At 42.9% G+C, this 26,854-nt stretch overlaps 1 protein-coding gene across 3 annotated transcripts in view; it reads left to right on the top strand.

Annotated features, from left to right (window-relative positions):
• GPM6A (glycoprotein M6A) overlaps positions 1–26,854 on the top strand; it is a 323,841-nt gene that overhangs the window by 101,219 nt on the left and 195,768 nt on the right. Inside the window, exons 1-2 of one of the 3 annotated variants that reach the window (XM_039542539.1) lie at positions 6,565–6,685; positions 7,504–7,794. The exons of 1 other annotated variant lie outside the window; for it this stretch is intronic. In XM_039542539.1, coding sequence (XP_039398473.1) covers positions 7,758–7,794 — 37 coding nt within the window. In that variant the 5' untranslated portion in view covers positions 6,565–6,685; positions 7,504–7,757. Of the gene's footprint in view, positions 1–6,564; positions 6,686–7,286; positions 7,795–26,854 lie in introns of those variants that run through there. One more of the 3 variants, XM_039542538.1, reaches the window with a different exon arrangement.

The raw sequence follows: 26,854 nt of genomic DNA, 5'->3' as shown, positions 1-26,854 counted from the left end.
TGGTGGCTTTATAGCACTGTAACTCACTCCCCATCCACACGGACAAGGCACATACAGCGCTGTATTTCCGTGGCTACAGCGCTGCTTGTACTCTACCTCCCCAAGAGGAATAAAGAGTATAGCGCTGCTGCTGCAGCGCTGGGGCGCCAGTGTAAACAGGGAATAATCTTAGTACGCTATTACTGACCTCCGGAAGCTTCCCATAATCCTTTAACTGAAGGTTTCGCTCTTTGTTTTGTTATGAACTCTGGGCTCCCGGAGCTGCTTATCAAAAAAACAAACACAGCCCCTATTTGCTGTGAATGAGCAGAGGCAGGGGGGCTCCCTTTGGAACGCCCACGGCTAGTGTTTGCTTGAAGAGAGGGGGAGGGAGGGGGCTTGAGGAGAGAAGCAGCGCGGCGGGTGGGAGGAGGGGGGTCCATTTCAGAGCAGTTGCTTATCTGGTCTGTGAGGAAACAAACAAACAGCCGCTGTTTGCTTTCAGTGAGAGAGGGGTTGGGGAGGGGGTCGGAACTTGCAAGGCAGGGAGCTGACACAGTGTCGGATCCAAAAATCCACTCTCTCTCTCCCCCACGCTCCCTGTCACACTCCACCTTTTGAAAAGCACGTTGCAGCCACTTGAACACTGGGATAGCTGCCCATAATGCACCGCTCCCAATGCCGCTGCAAATGTGGCCACGACAGTGCGCTGGTAGCTGTCAGTGTGGCCACACTGTAGCACTTTCCCTACTCAGCTGTACGAAGACAGGTTTAACTCCCAGCGCTGTACAGCTGCAAGTGTAGCCATACCCCGTGTATCGAGAACTGTGAGCTGCCTATAACATCCATTAGAGCTGCTTGATTCAAATCTTGCTTAGTCTGTAGAACTTAGACTGCAAATTAATTTGTTTCTTATGTAACCAACTTTGATCTCTATGCCTGTTACTTATAATCACCTAAAATCTACCATTCTATAGTTAATAAATGTGTTTTATATATTATCTAAAACAGTGGAGTTCAACTGGCACCTGTAAGAGTTTCCCTTTTGGAGCCTGTGACAGCTCACGTTTGCATTTGCAGTGGCACAGAACCAGCATCTTCAAAACAAAGCATTATGTATTCATTCCCAAACAATACGAAGCATATGGTGCAAAGGGTAAAAATAATGAGGCCTACATCTGCAGCTTGAGGTCTTCAAACCGCAATTTGGGGACTTCGATAACTCAGACATAGGCTAGGGGTTTGTTATAGAAGTGGATGGGTGGGATTCTGTGGCCTGCATTGTGCAGGAGGTCAGACTAGATGATCATAATGGTCCCTTCTGACCTTAAAGTCTATGAGTCTATGAGTGGGTTTTTGGCTGAAGTGCTTGGGAAATCTCAGCTCAGATTACAAAGGCTGGTGCATGTCCACTTTCTGTTGACCAAGTGGCAAATTAATTAATGAGCTTTCACTATCCCAGGGAGTGTTGAGCATTGGAAGACAGTATATTTCTGGGGTGCAAGACTGGGGTGATTGGCTGGTGCCCCTCTCTGTATGATTGAATAAAACTGCGATTTAGTTACAGAGGTCACGTGACTTCCAAAGACCTCCGTGACTTCAGTCAGTGCCGGCTGGGAGCTGCAGGGTCCCTTGCCGGCTGTGGAGGCCCCCGCAGTTCCCAGCTGCTGCAAGCAGCAGGGGGATCCCCACCCACTCCCCACCTGGCAGCAAGGGGGACCCCCACCCATTCCCTGTCACTGCAGTGGCTGGGGGGAGCCCTGCAGCTGGAAACCACCAGCAGAGGTGGACCCTGTAGCTCCAAGCCCCACGGGTGGTGGGGGTCCCTGGAGCTCCCAACCCACTGGCAGATGCCCAGGCTCCCCATTTTGTCATGGATATTTTTAGTAAAAGTCAGGGACAGGTCACGGCTTCCATGAATTTTTCATTATTGCCTGTGACCTGTCCGTGACTTTTACTAAAAATGTCCCTGACAAAATCTTAGCCTTATTCATGAGTGGCTTATTGAACCTTCATGCAATTTAGCTGGGTGTGGGGCCCACATGCTGATGGCTGAGTGATCCCAGTGCCTGGAGGAGATGACTGTTTGTCACTGGCATAACATTGTCCCAGGCTGGAGAATTAAGGGGGCACGGCAGTACCACAGTTCAAGGTTGTACCCCGGGTATCCTCTCACAATCTCTCATGTATATAAGCTTTATACAGAATAAAACTGATTTATTTGGGGTTTGGATCCCATTGAGAACTGGGTATCTGGGTGCTAGAGACAGGAGCACTTCTTAAGCTGTTTTCAGTTAAGCCTGCAGCTTGTGGGGGACGTGGTTCAGACCCAGGTCTGTGTTTGCAGCAGGCTAGCATTTCTGGCTCAACAAGACAGGGTACTGAAGTCCCAAGCTGCCAGGGAAAACTGGCCCAAAGGTAGTCTCAGCACATCAGGTGGCAGTCCCAAGGGGTTTTCTGTGACCCAGCTCGTTACATCGGGGTCTCAGCATGGATGGCCTCTGCAGCCTGGGGCTCTGACAGCTGCCTGGTAGGAGCATGCAACACATGTCTGGTTTCCTCTGTGCTCAGCCCAGACTGAGCTGAGCTACTCCCTTTTATAATCTGCTTCCAGTCTGAGCATGCCCAGCATGGGTCAGTGTGTGTGGCTTCTTCAGCCCACAAAGTGTGGTTTACCAGTGCAGAGTAGGTATTCCCTGTCACATGGGGTAAATACTAGGGAGACTGAAGAGCTGTTTAAGCTAAAAGACAATGTTGGCATAAGACCAATTGGATATAAACTGACCAGGAACAATTTCAGGCTGGAAATTAGAAGAAAGTTTCTAACCATCAGAGGGGTGAGATTCAGGAACAGCCTTTCAATAGGAGTTGTGGGGGAAAGCAGTTTAATTAGTTTTAAAGAGAGAGCTGGACAAATTTATGAGTGTGGTTTTATGGTGGGGTTGTTTGTGATGGTGATGGGCAGGGTACAACAGCCCTTAGGCTCACTTCTGGTTTGCCATGCTTCAGGTTTCAGCTGACCACCTGCAGAGGTCAGGAAGGGATTTTGTATCCCCAACATATTCTGTAAGGTTTTTTATCTCCTTCCTCTGAAGCATCAGGGTTGGCCACTGGGTGAGGTGGACCAGGCCTCTGAGGTGTCACTGAGCATTTTTTCTTTCGGGTGCTTCGCTGGCTGGTTCTTGCTCACATGCTCATGGTCTAACTGATCCCCATATGTGGGGTTGGAAACAGGGGCGGCTCTAGGAATTTGGCCGCCCCAAGCAGGGCGGCATGCCGCAGAGGGTGCGCTGCCGGTTGCCGGTCCCGCGGCTCCGGGGGACCTCTTGCAGACGTGCCTGCGGAGGGTGCGCTGGTCCCGTGGGAGGTCCACCAGAGCCGCGGGACCAGCGGACCCTCCGCAGTCATGCCTGCGGGAGGTCCGCTGGTCCCGCAGCTCCGGTGGACCTCCCGCAGGCATGACTGCGGAAGGTCTGCCAGAGCTGCCTGCCGCCCTGCTGGCAAAATGCTGCCCCAAGCGTGCGCTGGGGTCTGGAGCCGGCCCTGGTTGGAAAGGAATTCTCCCCCAGGTCAGATTGACAATGACCTTGGATTTTTTTGGCCTCCGTCTGCAGCGTGTGGGTACAGGTCACTTGTGAGGATTATCTGGGCATTTAATCATTTCCCTGTCATTGCAGTATTGGGATTCCCGCCACGACCCATTCAACCGGCTTACACAGAACACCTAGATCAGTTCTGGAAGAACACTTCATCCAATTCTCTAGGATCCAAAAAAAAAAACTTTAACTCCAGATTTCGTCACATAGGTTATTTTATTTGGCATTCAGCAGTGCTATGCTCAGTTGATCAGACTCAAGTCTGGGGGATGGGTATAGGGTGTACCACACATCTAACATTACACAGAATACCTCTTCCTTTATATACATTGTGACGGACTCAGGCCAGAAGGATATAAGAAGGTAGTGGAAAGCAAGTATATTAGCCTCAGAATGAGCAGGTCCTTGTTCTGTGGATAGCCAAACAAGGGCTACTTGAGGCCAATCAAGACACCTGATGCCAATTTAACCAGTTAAGGTCGTTAGGCTAATGCTGGCACCTGACCTCAGTTAACTGACAAAGGGTCAGCTAAAGCTGTTAGGCTAATGGGGACAGCTGGAACCAATTAAGGGCCCAATTATACTGCTTTAAAAGCTCTCCTTCCAGTTCTCTCAAGAGGAGCCCAGGTGAAAGGAGCTGGAGGAGAGGAAGCATTACTGAACCCTGAGGTAAGGGTGAAGCTTGGAAAAGGGGAGCACGGGGAAGTGGCCCAGGGAATCAAAGCAGCGTCAGTGGAGGAGGGAAGCCACCAACAGCTGCTGCCATTAGGGTCCCTGGGCTGGAACCTGGAGTAGAGGGCGGGCTCAGGTTCCCCCCTTCTTCCCTCCCCCCCCCATGATCTACAGAGATTCCTTGGAGAGGGGAAACAGACTTTGGCCCAGGCAGGAGACCAAACGGTACCTACAGAGCTCTAAGGAGCAACAGAGACTGTGGGTATATCCCACCTTCCCACCTCCCATACCGGCCTGTGATGAAAGCAGTTCAATAAGCTGTAACCTTTGCCGCCATACTGGGAAAGGGAGGTCATATTAAGGCCCCTAGCGAGCTTCTGAGGCCACTGTATCCGTCAGGAAGCGCAGGACCCACCAATGCAGGCTCGGAGCTTTGTAACAACATGTACACGTTACATTGTATTTCTGTACATTGCATCACACATTGTGGGATTGGCTTGGTTACTTTTCAGGAAAAAAATCCCTATGCAGCATACTCTGTCCATGCATTGTCCAGACTTAATATGGTCTTTACCTCATCTCTACATTCCTAGCTTGTCTTATCCATTGTTAGTATATGGTTCTCTCTCTGTTCTCCCTCTTAGCTGGCTCAGGCATTCTGTGTTTTTAGCCTACTGACCTATTTACGTATCTTATTTAGCACAAAGTTCTGTTTACCTCCCTAATCCCGTCCTCCAAGAAATGAGGCCTCCCTCCATGTGTTAATTACATGTGAGGCCAGCCCTTTGCCTCATACAGGGGCCTTGAGGACTGGTGCACCTTGGTCCTACCTAATCTCTGCCTGTGGCACATAATAATCTAGTCTTCTGTGAGTCTCATTTACTTTGGTCTCGTTTCCATTGCTGGGCTTAGTGTATGAGTGCTGGGTCTTGTTGGTGGCCTGTGATATACAGGAGGTCAGACTAGATGATCTAGTGGCTCCTTGTGGCCTTAATCCTATGAGCAAATGGATGCCATTCCAAGTTTAGGACAAATCATGAAAAAGATACTCAAGGGGTTGAAGGTGATAGAAGATTCAGCAGAGTGAAATCCGTTAGAGTGCAGGCTCAGGAAGAGAGGACAGCTGAAATGTAGATAGGAGCATACCTGTTCTGTACTCTTTACAGGTGTGGTTGATTAGCTAGAAAGTGATGTGCATAAGGGTGATTGTCAGTGAAAGGATGTGAGTTAAATGCTCACATTTGCAAATAAAGTAGTACAATTTTATACAGCATATATTTTAAGCAAGTTTTGGTGCCTTAGAGAAATGCCCTCCTTTTCTGAGGAACAACAGAATGCATCAAAAATGCCTTACTGAGGCCCACCTTACTGGAACTGGTGAATTCTAGGAGGAATCCCAGGAGAGTGTAGGACCAGTTGGTCAGTCAGAGGGGGTGCAGATCGGGCTTTTGTTTGATGGTTGACAGCTGGAAGGAGAGTGGTCAGGCATTTTACGTATTGGGGGATATGTTCATTTTAATGAGTTATTATTAGATTGAACATCTATGTCCTAGACTGTAGTGTGCTCTTAAAATATTATACATTCTGTAGACAGCTGGGATCTAGGGAGAGAGGCTCCAAATCTGCTGGTCTATTTTCAGTGACATCTGAAAGATATGAGGAAATGAGAGATAAGGAATGTTCAGCTGTGCCATGCATTTTATGATGCAATTCAACAAAATCCAAATTTGTGGACTTTTAGGTCATGCTGAAAGCTCATTTGTTTTCCCAGGTTTTCTGGGGGAGGCAAGATCCTTGCATACTATGATGTTGAAGCCATCTTAGATAGATGAGCAGCTAAGTGGTGGATTTGGGAGATTTTAGTTTGAAAAATATCTAGGAGGTCTGGGAAGACTGAATCTGTGGGAAATTGGTCCTTCTTTATTTCATATAAGAGGTATACATGCAACCAAAGCGCTAGATAGGTGCATTTTAAAAACAGAACGGTTAGGTAGCGACCTATCTGAATGTACAGATTATTTTTGAAATGTCTGTTGACGTGAACCGTTATGAACAAAATAGTATACAAAATGTTTACCAGGCCTTAAAACAATTTTAAACATAGAGCGAGCTGGTGAGGGGGTCCCTTTTAATAATGTCACATTAAAAATAGTTTTGCTTCTGTGTTTATTCATTTTAAGCCTTGAAATTTTCTATTCATTATGAGAATTAGTCACGTTTTTCTAGGAGGATAGGGAAAGGCAATGTGAAAGAGCTTTAAAAAAGCCCAACACCACAACACACATTGCGTGTGTTTTTTCTTGTTCTTCTAGGAAGTATTCACACTCTTAAGATGATGCTATGCCACTCAACAGGCCAGGGTACAAAAATGCTAATTTATTGATAGACTGCAGTGTCCAATTTGCATTTCAAATCAGACTGCACAGCTCCCCAAACAAGTAAGTGCCCCGACAATATACGGAACCTGTGTTTTTTCCTCCAACAATCCATGACAAACATTGTGTAATGCGTGGGGTGGGGGGAGGTTTGGGTTGATTTTAAGCTTCACCATCTTGAAAAGGTTCCATCTTTTAATAAGGTACTACAGCCTACTGATAATTTTGCATGCTATACAGCAGAAAAAAATTGATAGAAAATTTATTTAAACATCTCACTGTCTTATCTTAAATTCATATCTGAGTACTTTGTGCCATTGTGAGAGATAATTTACCTTAAATAGAGGATTTGGTGGGCAGTCAGTAATATTCTCTATTTCATACTTTCTGCTTTTTTATTTATATACTTGGGGGGAAAAAACACCTTAAACTACAAAGGTGTATTCCTCTTTTAAACAAGTCCTCTTGAAGCCTGTCAGAATACATTATAGAATAAGTATAATATTATGTATTTCTAATACTAATTATACACAAATAGTATAGACATATGAGAGAGAGAAAATGAAGGAGAATATTAGTATGTGACCAAGAGTGAGACAACTACTGCAGCATAAAGAACCCACAGGCATCTGGGCTTTCCCACTTTGGTAGCAAATAGGGGGAATTGTGGGTTGGTGGTCTGCTTCATGTTAGGAGGACACCCCTCCATCTGTTCTCAGTGCAGCCTGTTTCCAGTTTAAAACGCAGATTTCAATACAAACCTCAATTTCTTTTCCCCATTTTATATGCAAAGTGAGGCTTATGAATTACAGTGTCACTGGAACTGAGACCAAATTTCCCCCCAAAATTCACTGGCTATTCATTTGAATACCTGTTTACAGTGATAAACAATGGACAGCTTTGAGAAGAAAAATTGATAATCTTCACGGAAGAGTAATTTGAATGAAATTACACTTGACAGCTTGTCTCCAAGCAAACAAGGAGAGAGAGAGAGAGCCTTAGCTAAGCTCTGAGGACTTGCCTAAGCCTCTGCTGTTGGAGCTTCCCAGGAAAAAAGCACCCCACACTTTTTCCAACATCTAATTGAAGCTTTTGATTAATTCTGTGTAGCAGTTTGTAGTGAAGAAAGGTAGCCATGGAAGAGAATATGGAAGAGGGACAAACACAAAAAGGTATTGTGATAAATAGTTTTCCGTTTACAAATATGGTATTATTTTATAGTTTCCTTATTTGCTTTAGGTGCATGCCTGTAAGGCTAGTGAATATCCTGATGTAGTAGATGGGAAAGATTTTTCTTTCCGTTTGGCTTCTTGAAGTAATTCCTGGAATTAATATTGTGATTGTGAATATTTAAGATTTACGGAATTCAAATGCAGAGTCCTATATGCATAGTAGTAACACTGCAAGCTTTTAATGTGGACTGTTTCCTAGAACAGTCCTTTGTTAACCTTCATTTATTTCATGTTTTCACGCTTGTCGAGCTCGGTCAAGGGAGCCCACTGTGAACTATGAGAGAGCCAGTCACACAATATTTGGAGCTAGTTGGAGTTAGAAATCTAACAATGTAACCATTATTTACACCTTTGAATGAGTGTCCAGACTGAACAAAGACCTGGAGTATATTTTGCATATTATTTGGGAGGTGTCTATATTTCTTTCACTTTCCCCCTCCATTTCGCTTTAGGTATCTGTGGAAGCAGCCTTGCTATAGTATCTATCAAGGGATTGATTGTAAATTTTGCAGTGTATATATTCAGTTAGCTTTTTGTTTTTGCACAGTGCAGTTCAGTTTGTGTTAGAAAAAATAAATACACAGCATGGTCATGGTATTCCTATTTTAAAATCTCTGGTCAAAGTTGTATGTAGCTGATTGTTGCTGGGCATATTGCTGTTTTTTAAAGGTAAACCTGTAGCTTGTTATTGCTTGTACAGTATATCAAGTTTTAGCTCAGGAAAATATACTGTTTGTAAAGTCCTTTTCTCTAAGGAGCAGAGTGTATGATCACTGCAACTGTGTTCCCTTTCTGTTCTGTCCATGCTGGATTTTATCTAGATGTATTGAAATGAGGGCATTTTTTGTATTGCAAGTGCAAAGGTAATGCTGGCAAAGATTTGCCACATCTAAATCACAGGTACTGTTTAATCTAAATTGATCTGGAGATTAGTGCCTGAGAGGGGCATTTTGGAGGTAAGAAAATCAGATAACCTAAACTCCATGTAGATGCATATTTCCTGAGTTGATGCCATATTCTGTTTTTCAACACACTGATCAATCTGCTTGCTACATGTAAATGTCATGCTTGCTCATTAGAAATGACCCACTTAGACTAAATGCAGCTTTGGAGTGTTTATTATCTTGCTTTTATCTAGATGTACAGTAGATTCTCACAACAAAGCAAAATATATGTATCAAATGTAAAACAGATTAATTTATAAACAATATGGTGAACTGACAGGATATCTGACAATTAAATCCAAATACCTAACCATAAATTAAACACTTGATTTGGAGAAACAATATATAATTCAGCACCCCTACATTCCTCATTTAAAAAATCCAATTGGAAAACTCTAAAAATTTCCAAAGAAAAATGTGAATCAATTAGTGGATGACATGAACAAGTTGCTATAGATAACTGTGTCCTCATTTTTCAAATGATAAGCAGTTGGAAAGACCAATAGCCTCTCAAAACAACGTGATTAATAGTGTGATTACAACAATAGCTAATGCAACAGATTTTTTTCCCATTTAGAATGCCATGCCTTTAGTAGTGCCCAGCTGTCATCACAAGCATGGGCAGAAATGTGTTGAGATCCCAATAAATTATATTTATTTTCCCTTATGGGGGAGGGGTGGTGCTGATTAATTGCTGTGACGGTATTTGTGGATCTGTTGTGGGAAAGAGGAGTGCCCGTACCCCCCATAGAAGGCTGGAATTCAAGATTAATAAAATGAGGGACTAAAAGGAGGACTCATGAAGAGAAGGAGTATTGGGACCTGAGTTTGTGAGGGGTTGTTAAGGAAAGTACTGTGATCACTGGTCACTACAGATGCTTTAAAGGCTGCAGTTTGCCTTTTGGAGGAAGAATATTGTCTCTAGTTATAGACTTTAGTACTTCTGTCCTAAGTTGCTTTCACATACCATAACACTTCTGTTGTGGTGTGCTTTGTCAAGGTTGAGCAATGTATAGTTATAATTTAGCTGGACCATCTCTTATTTTTCCTTAATGGAATATCCCAACAACTTTCATCAAGACATGTTTATTCTAATTTTCTTCATGCTTCCATCTTGAGTGAAGCTGCTTGTTTCCGCCTCTCTCCTTCTCTCTTCCTGCTATAAAATCAATGGGAGTATAAATTGTCACTGCTCACCAGCTCCTGCACTCTTTGTAGCAGATGCTTTGAACCACCCACGGCACGGCATTACATGTTGCTAGCAGCCATGATGGAAGTGAATAGTTTCATATTGGTGCATTTCACAAATACAATGCAAATAGCTCTAATATGATACTTGCTGCTTCAACAACCATTTTATTCCTATAGAGTCAAATACAATAAAATACCAGTGAGTACAAATAGTATGTTTTCTATAGTGATACACTGAATGTCATTGTTTAAGCAAGGGATTCTGCCTGTATATTCGCTATAAATTCCAGTTTTTTGACAGTTAAAAATTCTTTTTAGGCTATAATTTGGGAAACAAACTACCAGCAAAGGAGACTGCTGGACGGACACATTAGCCTCAGAAATCAGACAAATAATACATAATATGTATGTATTGTCTGGTTTCTGATGCTGATTCACTGTGAAGCTGCATCATGGTTGGGGATGAGATGCTCTAGTGTTCTAATGCTTTCTCCAGTATTGTCTTGCTGTGTGGAAGTAGCTTCTCCTCTCCGTTTCAGTTTCCGCATTCAGAAGATAAAGCTCATGCTAACCTACCTTGTCAATGTTTGTTCAGCAGTTTAAATATGTAAAAGTGTATAAGTGCTCTGTATTTATTATCTATTCATTTTTGCACTTAAACTAAGGGAAGGCCCCTTTTCTTTTCTTGTTGGTCACTGGCCCATCTCATTGTCTCTCAAGAGAGCAGAGGTTGGAAAGACAAGTCCAATTACATCCACTAGCCCATTCCTGTCCAAGAATTAGACCTATGCATGGAAGTGGACTCTTCCTTCAAAACATTACAGTGTATCTTTTTGGTGCACATTAAAAATAATAGTCTTACTAAATATCTATAGCATAATATCTTGGGAGACTTTTCAGCCATTACAGTTTCTATGAAAGGAATATAAAGAGCTTTTTGACATGGTGCTGTGTTCATAGGAAATGAAAGCCAGAGCAATGTCAGCAAGAGTTTTGTTGTCCTACTGCTGAAAAACACAAAGGTGGTGGAGATGATGGTTTTAGCTATTATTAATGAGATAAAATATGAATTTCAAAAGTGTCTCAGTGAGTAAGGAGCTTTCGGTGGGACATTTGCTATTAAGTCACTTAAGTGCTTTTCAAATATCTCACCTATAAAAGCTAAGTTATGTCAGTGGTTAATCTCCCAGGTCACTAGTGGTGGAAAGATGGTAATAGCAGATTGCTTTTCATTTTGCTACATGAAAAAAAATCTGGTGGTCTCAGTCTAGTTTCTGCATCACCATTCGCAACATTGTTTGTCGCCAGAGGCGTAGCGAGCACCCTCCGTACCCTCCGACCAGAGGGGGCCCCGCAAGGAAGGGGGCCCCTAAAAGTGGCAAAAAAATGTAAGGTATAACTAGGTAAGTGACATTTATTGACGCTATTGCACAATCCATGTCGGTTTTACTGACAAAACCGTGAAGTCATTATGATACATCATAATGCTATTGGCTACATCAGTTGTCTGTCGGTCAGTTTCGAATTTTAGTTGGACCCATAAAAAGAATGTGTATTTGCGTTCATAATGGCGGTCGGCGGATAAATGTTATTAATTTAGTTGTTTAATTTTTTATCGTTTCCAACGCAGAAGCGTGCTTTGTGATGTCTAAGAGAACGTATAAGAGCAGAGCTAGTGAACGAAAGGCAGCAAAAGATGCCGAGAAGGAACTTGAGAAAATTCCAAAGTTGTCAACGTATTTTGCGCTGCAATCCAACGTACAGGTACAGGCACATGAAACGGACAGCGCTAGCAGCGACGAATCGTATCCAGAAGTGCTTCAAGTGAGGTCGAAGGTGAAGCCAGTTGTTCTACCAAACAAACTGGGACAGATATTCCAGCTGCTGCCGGGAAAGAAGTATCTGAATCTGAACCACTGACTGATGATCCAGGAGATTGGCCGTCTATAATATCGGACAGGCAAGTGTGTGACATTGTTGCACGTGGCCCACCGCAGCAGAATGAAAGTTACGAATTTCCATTTAACGAGGAAAGACGGAGGTTCACAAGTACTCATTTCTATCGAACCATGGCAAATGGCGAGAAAATAAGACGTTCATGGTTAATGTACTCAGTTCAGAAAGATGCCATTTTTTGTTTTTGTTGTAAATTATTTGGCACTGGCGACATACCACTACGTCGTGGAACATCTGCTTGGAAAGCACTGTCAAAAAGACTTCAGCAGCATGAAACAGGCAAAGGTCATCAAGACTGTATGGTGAAATGGTTTGACCTTCGGTCAGGCATAGTAAACTGTACATCTATTGACCAACTCGAATTGCAGGCTTTTCTGAAAGAAAGAGATTTCTGGAGAAATGTTGTCAAACGCATGGTTGATGTCGTTATTTTCTTGTCCGAAAGAAACTTGACATTTCGAGGAAGTAATGAAAAGCTCGGCGATCCTTCAAATGGCAACTTTCTGGGACTGTTTGAATTGCTTGCAAAGTATGATACTGTCCTCAGCGAACTTTTACAGAGGATTAAGAAGGCAGAGACACATGTTCAGTACCTCAGTCCACAGATCCAAAACGAGCTGATTCAACTTGTTGCCAGTAACATTCAAGAGGCCAACATAGCGCAGCTTAAAAAAACAAAGTATTATTCAGTTATTTTGGACTGTACTCCTGACGTGTCACATGAAGAACAGATGTCTGTGGCATTACGCTTTGTTGAATGCAACGGTGAAGATGGTGTCAATATTCGTGAAGCGTTTGTTGGTTTTCTTAATGTTCATGATACAACTGGCGAGGGCTTATTGGAAGCGTTTCTTGAAAAGGCAAACAACTTAGGAATAGACATTGCTGACATGAGAGGCCAAGCTTATGATAACGGCGCAAATATGAGAGGAAAGAATAAAGGAGTTCAAGCCCACGTGCTAGAAATAAATGACCGTGCCTTGTATGTAACATGTGGAGCTCACACTTGGAATCTTGTGATCTCAGACGCGGCAAAGTCATCGAAATATGCCATTGACTTTTTCGGTCTGATTAACAGAATATACATTATCTTTTCTTCGTCACCTTCACGTTGGGATATACTTCAAGAACATATGGCAATATCTGTTAAAGGGTTATCGGACACTCGTTGGGAGTCGAGAATTGATGCTGTGAAGCCATTGCATTATCACCTTGAAGAATTGTGCAATACTTTGTCATCTTTGCGAGAATATGCGCTCGAAAAGAAAGATGGCAATACAGCAACAGAAGCTGGTGCGTTTTTAGACCATGTTACTACGTGGCCTTTTGTTCTGACTGCGTACAGGTGGTACGATATACTTTCTCACTGATCAGGCCATATCTTCTGTTTCATCGCGATTTGACCAACTCGTGGAGTGGTATAAGTTGTTTGGATTTCTGTACAACGCTAACAGCCTGAAGCAGTGTCACAGAGAAAATGAACTGGAGAATCACAGCAAAAATTTTGAAAGAAAAGTGGGAGACATTGATGCCAACGAACTCATAATGGAATTGAATCATTTTATTTATGTCATCGAGAAAGAGAGAGGATTTGTCACGGCAAACAATTTTTTAACGTACATATACAAGAACAGCCTTCAGGAGATATATCCGAATCTTTGCATTTGCATCAGAATTCTTCTGACCACACCAGTTACTGTCGCCGGTGCTGAAAGGAGCTTCAGCAGAATGAAACTGATCAAGAATATCCTGCGCTCAACCATGACAGATGACAGGATTTCTGCGCTTGCAGTTATCTCAATCGAAAACAAGATTGCCAGATCTCTGGACTATGACGCATTGATTAACCAATTTGCGGAGAACAAGGCTCGAAAGAAGCGCTTTGCGTAAATACGGAATACATGTACACTGTAGGCCTATGTATACATAATTTGAACCCTGTATATTGTATAAAATAAATACCGCATTCCAGTTTCTGCATTGTAAGGGGCCCCGGACATATGTTCGGAGCGGGCCGCGTTCTTTGTTGCTACGGCCCTGTTTGTCGCCTCAGCAGAAAGTTTTTTGAGGAAGAAACAGTGGGCTTTTTATTACACATTTTATGCAACATTTAGCATGGGACCTGAGTCCCAATGCTACTGTATCAATGTGGAATTTAAACTACCTGGTCCCTCCAGGTTTCCTTGAAGCACATTAGCAGAATAGTGTGGGAAAAATTTCATTTTTGATGCTCCTCATATATCTGTTCTTAGTGTAATTATGTATAATAAGTGCCCGTATTTAGAGAGGCAGCACGTTCCGGGGTACAGGGCACTGCACTGTGACTCATGAGAGTGGACTTCAATTCTCTCATCTGTCAATAACTTGCTGTTATAATCTGGGACAAATAACTTCCTCTGTGCCTTTTGTCTTGTATATTTGGACTGTAAACTCTTTGGGGACAGGGATTGTGTCCTAGTATATATACATACAGCACCAAGCACAGTGGGGAAACTGATCTTGTTGGGGATCTCTAGGCACTACTGTAATATAAACAATCACCTAATGTTCTGAGCACTTTTACAAAGTTTAAAACTCTCCATAATATTTAATTCAATATAATGTAATATAATATACAGTCCATAGCACTTCTTCGAGTGCTTGCTCATGTTGATTCCATTCTAGGTGTGTGTGTGCCCACATGCACAATCGTTGGAGATTTTTGCCTTAGCGGTATGCATAGGGTCAGCTGTAGCACCCCCATGCTTATGTGCTGGTATATTAGGTGCTGATGACCCTACATCCTCTCAGTTCCTTCTTACCGCCTATGACTGTTGGTTGGAGCACCTTGTCTTGCATCACAAGAGTGTTAGCGGTTCTTACAGTCCATTGTTCTGTCTCCTTTGTTGTTAGTTGATAGGTACTGAGTTAGACCTTTACGTGTTAGGGTAGAGTAGTTTAGGCGTTAGAGTCCCAGCTGGGACTTCATCTCGGAGCCAAGCATGCCCCATTCCCCAGACTTTACGCCATGTTCATTGTGCAGACAGTCAATGCCCATTACTGACCCCCATGACAACTGTTTAAAGTGATTGGGGGAGTCCCACAGAAAGGATAAGTGCAGGATCTGAAAAAACTTTCGCCCTCGAACTCAAGAGTGGGATATCTGCTTAAGGGCCCTCCGTGTGGTGGCTGTACTTCGTCCTACCTCGAAACCCTCTTGATTGGACTCCACAACCGGCATCTTGGTGTTGGTACATAGTACACCATCAGCACTGGAATCCATCCGGCACTGTTCCACCTCCCTGGTGCCTAAGAAGCAGTTGAAGTCGACGGGCCCACCAGCACCACAGGAAAAGGGGGCTTTGGGCAAAGGACCTGTGTCAGGCCACTTGCCTGCCCCAGAGCTGCTTGGAGGTACCTCTGCGGTCAGACTCCCTAGTCTAGCCAGGGACCTGCCTCTGACTTTTGGGAGCGGAAGGGGATCTCGGCCTCTAATAGGGTCATGTGTGCCCCAAGTGGGCCTGGCAGCCAAAGAGCAAGTAGGCCAACCAACACCGCAGATGTCAAGCCAGACATGGACCTATCCAAGGGCCCGACATCTATGGGCAAGGCGGTTATGGGACCACCCCTAAAGCAGCAGAGTGTCCCCAATCCCTGGACCGCAGGCATCAGCCCCCATCACTGTGGCCTCGGACCCTGGCACCGCAGCCTCAGTACCTGTTAGAAGACCCAGGTCCCTGATGCCAAGGTCTCTGCCTGTAGGGCACGGGACACCTGAGTCATTATGCTGATCCCTGTACCTATGGTACTGTTGGGCCTCCCACCAGAGTTTACCACAGCACAGATCACCATTGCCTAGGTGGTCTCCCAGGCATCAATCTGCCCCCCACCCCCATGTGAGATTGTTCCCGGTCATGGCACCGGTCTCTGGCTCCCTGGTACTGCTTTTAGGGCTGGCACTGGTCCTTGCCCTCTCCTCACTGGTCGCCGACAAGTGTCAGTTGGCAGACTCAGGCATCTACGGCTCCACCCTGTCACCAGAAGGACAATGGTCCAAGCCTGAAGGGGAGTTCAGCCCCTCACCTATAAAAGGCGAATTGCCACCAGCCCACAAGACCGGTGTGGCTCCTGCAGCAGCAGCAGCGTGGAGACAGGGGCAATGGCCCACTCAGTGGCAGTATTGGAACGCGTGGGCTGTACCTCTTATGCTGGTCCCATACTCCCACTGTTCCTCCCAGGCTGCACTGGACAAGCTGCCCCCAGCAGAGCATGCACCTGTGTTGTAGCACGGTGTTGAATCCGACACAGGGGCAATACAGCGGTCCCCGATGCCCTGGATGAGAAAGGGGAAGCTGCTCCTCCCTCTGCTGTGCAGTCATCTTCATCATCTCTGGATGAAGCTGTGGTGGGCCTCTTGCAAACGAGCAGCCTCCTAGAAAACTTCAAGGAGCGTCAGACTCTGCTCAAAAGGGTGGCTGCCAACCTGAACTTGGAGGTTTAGGAGTTAGTGGAGGAGTTGGACGACCTCTTTAATGTCATACCCTCCTCCACCCTGGCCCAGGTTGCAGTGCCCATCCACCCAGGGGTCCTTAAAACTGCCAAGTCTGTGTGGCAGACCCCCTCTTCCATTCCGCCTACCTCCAAGAAGGCAGAAAAGAAATACTATGTGCCCACAAAGGGATTTGAATACCTGTACACCCACCCTCCAGCACAGTCCCTCATTGCGTCTGCCATCAACGAAAGGGCCAGGCAGGGTCAGATGAGTGGCACACCAAAACATAAAGACGGCAAGAGGCTGGGCTTGTTTTGCAGGAAAATTTATTCTACAGCCAGCCTTCAATTTCGGGTGTCTAACCATCAGGCCCTGCCAGACAAGTACAACTTCAACCTGTGGGACTCCATCAGCAAGTTCAAGGAGGGCCTCCCACAGGACTGAGCCCAGGAGTTCACCACCTTGGTGGAAGAGGGCAAAGCGGTGACAAGAGGTGCTCTCCAGATGGCCTGGGATGTTACAGACTCATTGGCCAGGGTTGTTGCCACTGCAGTGGTCATGAGGCGCAGCTCTTGGTTATAGTCCTCTGGACCATCTATTTGAGGGAGCAGGGCTCTTTTCAGAGTTGACCGATGCACAGCTCCACAGCCTTAAAAACTCCCATGGCACCCTCCATTCCTTGGGCCTACACACCCCTTAGCTATCTAGAAAGCCATTCCGTCCACCTGAGGTGTCCCCTGGTCCAGCTCCTACATGAAGGACAGAGATAAAGGATTTAATCAGCATCACCCTTTGTCTGCCCATTACTCTGCCCAGCCTGGTTCTTCCAGAGGCCAGGGAAGCCAGAAGCAGTCATTTTGAGGATGTGCTCAAGGATAGCACTCCAGTCACTTCCCAGGATCCATCCGCCTGCTCTTTCCTCAACCGCCTGCACCCCTTCCGGTCGGTTTGGTCGTGGCTGACCTCGGACCGTTGAGTGCTCGACATCAGATCTTTGGGCTACACCCTGAAGAAATAACACTTCTTTATACACTTTCCCCACACTATTCATGATTTGATAGACTTCTGTCATACCCTTCCTCAGCTGTCTCTTTTTTTTAAGATGAAGAGTCCCAGTCTCTTAAATCTCACCTCATATGGAAGGTTTTCCGTATCCTTAATTGTTTTCATGTCCTTCCCTGTACTTTTTCCAATTCGAATATATGTTTTTTTTGAGATGGCGTGACAAGAACTGCATGCAATATTCATGGTGTGGGTGTACCATAGATTTCTATAGTTGCCTTATGATATTTTCTGTCTTATTGGCTGTAAATGGTTTCTAACAGTCTGTTTGCTTTTTTGACTGCTGCTATAAGTTGAGTGGATGTTTACAGAGAACTATCCTCAATGACTCCAAGATTTCTTTCTTGAGTGGTGGTAACTAATTTAGACCTCAACATTTTGTATGTATAGTTGGCATTATGTTTTACAATGTGTATTAAGTTGCATTTATAAACATTGAATTTCATCTACCATTTTGTTGCCCACTCAGTTTTGTGAGATCCCTGTGCAAGTCTTCGCAGTCTGCTTTGTATTAAACCATTTTAAGTAATTTTGTATTTTCTGCAAACTTTGTCACCTCACTGTTTCCCTTTTCCAGATAATTTATGAATATCTTGAGCAACACAGGTTCCAGTACAGATCCCTGGGGGACTCTGCTATTAACCTCTCTCCATTGTGAAATCTGGCCATTTATTCATAGTCTTGGCTTCCTATCTTTTAACCAGTTACTGATCTCTTATCCCATGATTGCTTACTTTTGCTTAAGAATCTTTGGTGAGGGACTTTGGCAAAGGCTTTCTGAAAGTCCAAGACAGTATATCAATTGGATCACCCTTGTCCACATGTTTGTTGACAACCTCAAACCTCATGTTGACTCTTCCCCCAGCATATTGTGTTCATCTTATGTGCCTTATAATTCTCTTCTTTACTATAGTTTCTACCAATTTGCCTGGCACTGAAATTAGTCTCACCAACCTGTAATTGCCAGGGTTGTCTCTGGAGCCTTTTTAAAAAATTGGCGTCACGTTAGCTATCCTCCAGTCATCTGGTACTCAGGCAGACTTAAGTGATAGGTTACATAACACAGTTAGTAGTTTTGCATTTTCATATTTAAGTTCCTTCAAAACTCTTGGGTGAATACCATCCAGTCTTGCTGACTTATTACTGTTTAATTGATCAATCTGTTCCAAAACCACCTCTATCAACAACTCAGTGTGGGACAGTTCCTCAGATTTGTCATCTAAAAAGAATGGCTTAGGTGTGGGAATCTCCCTCACATCCTCAGCCATGAAGACCAATGCAAAGAATTAACTTAATTCCTCCACAAATGCCCTGTCTCCTTCAGCACTACAATTATCTAATGGCTCCACTCAGGGCCTTCCCTATGAGGGTGTGCGGCCTGGGGCAGAAGTAACTTCCAGGATCAACCCCGCCGGCCAATTGCACTGGCCCGTGCCCCCCCACCCTCCAAGCACTGTTTGTTGTTGCTGTTTGTTTTTGTGTCTTTTGCTAGTTGCTTTTCCAATTCTTTTTTGGCCTGCCTAATTATACTTTTACACTTTACTTGCCAGAGTTTATGCTCTTTCCTATTTTCCTTAGGATTTAACTTCCATTTCTAAATGTCTTTTTGTCTCTGACTGTCTCTTCTACTTTATTATTTAGCCATGGTGGCATTTTTTGGTCCTCTTATTGTGTTTTTGATTGGGGTGTACTTTTAATTTGTGCAGTTTCCATGCAGCTTCCATTTCACTCTCGTGATAGTTCCTTATAATTTCTATTAAGATAGCTTACTCATTTTTATGTAGTTCCCCTTTTTGACGTTGAAGCTACTGTAGTGGGTTTCTCTGGCATTTTCCTCCCTACAAAGATGTTAAGTGTAATTACATTATGATTGCTATTACTGAATGGTTCAACTTTCACTTCTTGGACCAGAACCTGTGCACCATTTAGGACTAAATCAAGAATTGCCACTCCCCTTGTGGGTTCCAAGACCAACTTCTCCAAGAAGTAGTCAAGAATGGTGTCAAGATATGTTATCTCTGTATCGTGTACTGAGATGACATGTATCCAGTCAATATGGGGGATAGTTGAAATCCCCCATTATTATTGGATTTTCTTTATGTAGTCTCTCTAATCTCCAAGTCACTGTCACCATCCTGTTCAGGTGTCCGGTAATATATTCCTACTGCTAAACTCTTATTGTTCAAGTATTGAATTTCTATCTATAGAGATACTATGATACACTTTGAGTCATTTAGGAATTGTACTATATTTGATTTGGCTTTCTTTTACATATATTGCCACTCCCGTACAGACATGACCTACTCTGTCATTCCTATATATTTTGTACCCTGGCATTACTGTGTCCCACTGATTATCATCATTCCACCAAGGTTCTGTGATGACTATTATATTGGTATCCTCATGTAATACCAGGCAAACCAGTTCACCCATCTTGGACTTCTAGCATTTGCATACAGATCCTTATAAAATTTGTCAGTATTTAGTTGTCAGTCTTCATGTGATGTAATTGAATGGGACTCTTTTTCACGTAACATTTTGTCTTCAGTTCCTACCTGTACATCAGCAAGTTCTATCTTCTCCTCTTTACTAGAATATAGAGTATCCTCTTTAATAGATCCTCCCCTTTGGGATGTCTCTCTCCAAACCATGTGCTCCTCCACACCTGTCGGCTTTCTCCCAGCCCTTAGTTTAAAAACTCCACTATGGCCTTTTTAATTTTATGTGCCAGCAGTCTGGATCTATTTTGGTTTAGGTAAAGCCCATCCTTCCCATACAGACTCCAGTATTAAGGCTTACAAAGTTAGAGGAATAGATTCTCCACTCCATCTGAGATCTGCTTGGATGCAGTGGAGAGGGGGACCTCTGCAGAGAGCCTATCATGGCAACACCTGGCCCTGGTAACCTTATTCCAGAGGAGTGGAGCAGAGTAGAAATCCACTTGGCCATTGCTTTCCCCACCTCCAGTCAATTCCACTTCTGGAATGCCCTGTCCCTCTCTCTTTATACTGGGAGTTGGGAGGAGTTTGGTACAGGAGTCTGCTCAGCTGACTTTCCACTAGACCCAGAACAGTTACCTCCTTCCAATCTGACATCATTCCATTAATAGTTACTGTTTTTGTTTGCAGTTGTTTAACCAGTTATGTATCCACTTAATGGTAGTTCTACCAAGCCTGCATTTCTCCAGCTTACTTATGAGACTGTTATGTGGGACTATGTTAAAAGCCTCGCTGAAGTCCAGGTATGTTATGTCCACCACATTCCCCTTATCAACCAAACCTGTTACCTTATCAAAGAAGAAAATCAAGCTGGTTTGGCATGATTTAATCTTAGTAAATCCATGTCTACTGATATTGATCACCCTCTTCATCATCCAAGTATTTGCAAATGAAATGTTTTATATATTGCTCTATTAGTTTCCCAGGTATCAAAGTCAGGCTGACTGGTTTATATTTCCCCCGCTCCTCATTTTCCCCTCTTTGAGAAGTTGGGCACTATGTTAGCCCTTCTCCGGTCTTCCTTTCCTGTCATCCATGGGTTTGCAAATATTGTCAGTGGCTCCGAGATTTCTTCAGCTAATTTCTTCGGCAACCTGGGGTGAATAGCAACATGCCCTGCTGACTTGAATTCATTCAAATTAGTCGGAAGATCTCTGATGTGTTCTTTACTTATCCTGATCTGCATCCCTTCCCCGTTATTGTCTATGGTAACTTCGCCTCATACCCTAAAGTTATGAGATCATACTTCTGAATTTCTGCTGAGAGTACGATATAGAGTTGAAGTCACTCTTATTTGTATTACCGTAGTGCCTAGAAGACCCAGTCATGGACCAGCACCCCATTGTTGTAGCATCATAAACACTTATAACAGAAAGACAGTTCCTGCCCCAAAGAACTTATGGTCTAAGTATAAGACAAAAAACAACAGGGAGATACAGAGATAGGGAGCACCAGGAAAAACCAGTTGAGATGGTATAGGTCAGTATGGTAGGCAGAGGTCTGAGAATACTAGCTGCCAAGCCACTGTCAAGATTTTTTGTAGTCGTCACAGCTAATAGGAGTTTTAAGGAGGGAGGTCAAGAGGTGGTTAAGTGCTACTGGGAGAACCCTATGTCAAGCCCTAGAAATTCAATCCCAGAGACTAAAAGCTGAATTCTCTTCTCGATCACAGTTGCTGTGTGTGCGCGCGTGTGTTTGGGGTCGGGGGTTGTCTTAGGAGAAGAGACAGTCTCTGAGATAGCTTGAGTCATGGACTCAAAGACAATAATCAAGACTTTGAATTGCACCTAGAAGTTAAATAGCAGCCAAAGTATAATACCAGACACTGATGTGATCAAAGAGAATAAATCTGTGAAAGAGAATAACTGTCCAATTTCTCTTTTAACTGTGATTGGAAAATGTGCTGTGTTCTAGACTAAAAAGTAGAAGATCATAATATTCTGCCCCTTAATTTTCTAGGTGACTAGACTTGTAAATGAAGCCTGAGAGCCAAATTCTTCTCTTACATATGATATTGCAAATGAAAGCCATATTTGGCTCTCCAGTAATGGAAAGTTTGTTTGTATTATGTAGCTGGTGTTTTACCAAATCTTCTGGGACCCCTAAAGTGCAATCAGTTTTATGCATAATTAGGATAATTCAGAAACTGCTTTTAAATTTGGCTTTGTGAAAAATTTATGAGGGAGGGGAATGCTCCTGTCTGATACTTCTGTGTGAAACTGGCATTTACAATGTTTGGTTTTTAGTGAATTTAATGTGGACTTCCGCTTTTACCTCCCACATGTGTTCAGACTTGTTTTTTTGCCAATTCCTTCACTGTGGTATTGTTTTAAATCAACAATAAACATAGCATGAAAGCCTGCTCTTTTTTTATATATACTCCCTCAGGCATAGTAAGTCTAATTAGCTATTCTCCCTTAATAAACATTAAATAAAACATCACATTTTAGCAGCTGGTGAAGTACTGTGTCTTACTTCCCTGCTTAATAGTAGTTAATCAATAATTTTATTAAAGGAAAAGGTAATAATAGCATTTAATATGAAACTGAACTCAATTGCTTTCATTCCATAGCATGATCTTCCATGAGCCTCTCTCTCCAGGTAGTTGGCCACGTAGTATCTAACATAAGATGCTTATATGGAGATAAACAAATTCCAGCTCATTTTAGCACAGGATGTATCCTTGTATCCTTCCAAATAGTCCTATTTATTCTCAGTGAAAACTTAGTTTGCATGTTTTTTATGTTAACGGGCATATACTGAACCTTAGAGTATTCCTATGGGTGATATGCACATAACACTATTCATTTCTCTGTGAATAAAACCATTTTCTTTTATGTAGTCTTAAACTGAATGGGCAGCAATGCAATTTCTAAATTAGTACTATGCAAATAGCACTTTTACACAGACCCTTAATTAAAAGTCAGCCATACAGCAAGATACTGTAATGCTGATATGATTTAATTTATGCCAAAATATATGCTTTCATTTTATCATTTTTTGACAATGAAAATCCATCAGCTGCCTCAGGGAAAGGAGGAAAGAATCTGGACCACATGTGGCCTTTATATTGTGGTGGTGATGATTTTAATAATTATTCGGATAGTGCACAGATGAGTGTGGTGTAAATGTTTAAACAGATTTTTTTTTAAAGTAAGAGGCCAAAAAGGAGGCAATATTCTGCTTTCAGTCTCCATGCAAAGCTCATAGTGATTTCAATGAAAGGATTTAATATGGAATGGTTATAGAATATGTATCTTAAGAACTACTAACAATTCTACATCACATAGCACAATATGGAATTGATATTGCCAAAAATTACAGAAATCCTCTTTTAGAAGTGGCAAGAAGGCAAAGAATCATTTTGGGAAAAATCATTTTTAATAATATTGTAGGTAGAGTTTAAGTTATTCTGACAAAATAGGAAGTAACAGCAAATAATACAAGAGATGTAACAAAATGTGCTGTTTGTTAAACAGGCTGTGAATACACTTTTGTGACTTTAACTTCTGAATCCTTTTCTTATATTTCCATTTTATTATTATACTTACTGAAATGTAATATAAAGTCTCTAATAAAGAAAATACCTAAGGATAATTTCAGCACCAGGATTACTCCCCACAACCGTGATAGTTCTAAAAAGCAATTTTTATAAATCTATTTTTAGTAAACATTCAAGAGTAGATGAGGAAGGGATTACCTTGACTGTTAGAGGAAATGCTGCTGCTTTTTGCCCAATTATATTCGTTTTTTGCCTAAGGAACTCCTAAAGAACATACCTAAATGTTAATTATATTAACGGACTAACTGGGAAAAAATATAATTTACAACGTTGCTTATTTTGCAAATTAGGTATAAGAATCTGGCTAAAGTGAAAGTTGTATTTGAGCTTTTGCAAGATACCAAGGATCTGACTTAATGGAAAGCAAAAGTGAAATTTATAATTTAAAATTTAGGAATGCAAGATATAAATACAATATATATTCTATTCTCTATATAGAATCGTAGAAATGTAGGGCTAGAAGAGACCTGAAGCGGTCATCTAGTCCAGCCCTTCACACTGAAGCAGCACCAAGTATACTTACAGCATCCCTGACAGGTGTTCGGAAGTTTTTAAGAACAGGTTAGACAATGATTGAGAGTCCACAACCTCCCTTGGAAACCTATTCTTATGCTTAACTATCCCTCTAGTGATATTGCAAATTCCTCTAGTGAGGAAGTTTTTCCTAATATTTAACCTAAATCTTCCTTGCTGCAGATTAAGCTGATTACTTCTTGTCCTACCTTCAGTGACATGGAGAAAACTTGATCACCACCCTTTTTGTAACAGCCTTAACATATTTGAAAATGGTTACCAGGTCCCCTCTGTCGTCTTTTCTCAAGACTAAATATACTCAGGTTTTTTAACTGTTCTTCAGAGGTTAGGCTTTCTAAACCTTTGGTGATTTTTGTTGCTGTTCTCAGGACGCTCTGCAATTTGTCCACAACCTTCTTAAAATGTGGTTTCCTGAATTGTACTTTAGCTGGGGCCTCGCCAGTGCCAAGTACAGCAGAAAAATTACCTCCTATCAGCGGCGGCTCCAGGCACCAGCGCTCCAAGCGCGTGCCTGGGGTGGCAAGTTGCGGGGGGGGGGGGAGGGTGTGCCCTGCCACTCCCTGCGAGGGCGGCAGTCAGGCTACCTTTAGCAGCTTGCCTGCGGGAGGTCCGCCAGTCCCGTGGATTTGGCGGCAATTCGGCGGAGGGTATGCTGAAGCCGCGGGACTGGCGGACCTTCCTCAGGCAAGCTGCTGAATCCGGGGACCTCCCACAGGCAAGCCACTGAAAGCAGCCTGCCTGCCGTGCTTGGGGTGGCAAAAAAGCTAGAGCTGCCCCTGGCTCCCCTGTCTTACATATGAAACTTCTTTTAATACACCCCAGAATGATATTAGCCTTTTTGCAACTGCACCACATTGTTGGCTCATATTCAATTTGTGATCCACTATAACCCTCAGATACTTTTCAGCAGTACTATCACCTAGCCAGTTATTGCCCATTTTGTAGCTGTGCATTTGATTTTTTCTTCTTAAGTATAGTACTTTGCAGTTGCCTTTTATTGAAATTAATTTGTTTATTTCAGCCCATTTCTCCAATGTATCAAGGTCATTTTTAATTTTAATCCTGCCCTCCAAAGTGCTAGCAGTCCCTCCTAGTTTGGTGCCATCCAAAACTATATATATAATAAGCATACTCTTCACTCCATTATCCTAGTCATTAATGGAAATATTAAATAGTAGCATACCAAAGACAGACCCCACCAAATAGATATGCTCCCAGAAAAGAATGGGAAGATATGTATTAACCGTATGTAATGTTCTCTTCCTAATTGTGCTAATTAGTAGTTCAGGCCAAATCCTGCTCACCTAAATCATGCCTGTTGAGTTTAGTGAGTCAAATGAGCAAAGTATGGACCTTTTGTGTGTAAGAGTGAAACATATTTGGAACTTTTCACTACAAAAAACATAGCCTGAAATAAAGTTACTAGCCTAAAGCCAGTAACCAACTCATCTTTTAAGTGGTTTCTCAGGAGAGACAGACTTACGATGGCTACTAACATCACATAATCACAGTGCACTGTTAATCTGTGGATATGTGTGCATGCGTGCACACACACACACACACACACACACTATCAATACAACTATATTCTTTGCTGTTAATAGGAATGTTCTATCATTGTGACTGTTAATTAGAAGTCTAGCATATTCTGCCTTAAATTAGTTCTGCCTTAGATTGTGGATTTAGGGTAAAATTTGTAAAAGTGCATCAGTGACTTAGGTTGGGGACACTTCCCTAGCTTGACAGAGAATCACTGATAACTATTCTTTGAGTACAGTCTTTCAACCAGTTTTGCACCCATCTTCTAGTAATTTTATCTAGACCTCATTTCCCTCATTGTTTATGAGATTGTCACATGGGACTGTGTCAAAAGCCTTACTAAAATCAGGATACAATATATCTACTGCTTTACTCCTACGCTAAGCCAGTAACCCTGTCAAAAAGGAAGTTAGGTTGAATGGGTGAGATTTATTCTTGAGAAATCCATGTTGGCTATTACTTATCACCCTTTTATCCTCTACAAATCGATTACTTAATTTGTTCCAGTATCTTTCCAGGAATCAAACTTAGGGTGAATGGTATGCAATGGGTGAGTGTTGCTGGGGAAAACAGGGCATGGCCTGGGTTTCCCTAAATCCGACTGGACCTCTGCTACCATATTGGTCCTGTGAAGCGATAGGTAGCTGATATAACTTAAAGCAACTCAAGGTGCTTTGAGAAATGGTGAAAGATCAGTCCATAATATCTTTCTGTAATATGTCCCTGAGGCAGATCTGCTCCTTAGCTGTAGCTAAGGATCTAGGCTTATATTTTTTTCACCCTGGGGGAAAAAAATGTCATCAGCTACCATTAGGCATCTGAAGTCATCACAGAAGTGCTCCAGCTGGAGGAAATGGATAAATCAGGGGATTGGTAATGGGAATATTAAGTGTTTTGGCTCTTAACTTACTGATTGGAATCTAGGCCTTGTCTGCAGTGACTAAAAGTTGTTACTGTCACAAGGGCCATCTTAAGGTATGTGGCCTGTCTGTAATTAACTTATGACTTTTAGTCCAGATCCCAGTTTTAAGAGTGTGAACATAACTGACTCTGTCTCCCTGTTTGGGACTTGTGTTGATAATATCAGTAAGGCCGTCAAAGATGGCAATATAGTGTCTGAGCTATCATCTCACCCTTAGTTGTAGAACGCCCCAGGTTTGTATTGGGGAACATTGGTGAAGCAATGTGGTGAACCATGTACCACTACTGTTTCTGTTAATCTTGCTCTGTGCCAGAACCTGGG

The sequence above is a fragment of the Mauremys reevesii genome, linkage group 5 (assembly GCF_016161935.1).
Source record: "Mauremys reevesii isolate NIE-2019 linkage group 5, ASM1616193v1, whole genome shotgun sequence".
Lineage (NCBI taxonomy): Eukaryota > Metazoa > Chordata > Testudines > Geoemydidae > Mauremys > Mauremys reevesii.
Note: the sequence above shows the minus strand (reverse complement) of the source record. Positions and strands in the feature narration are given on the sequence as shown.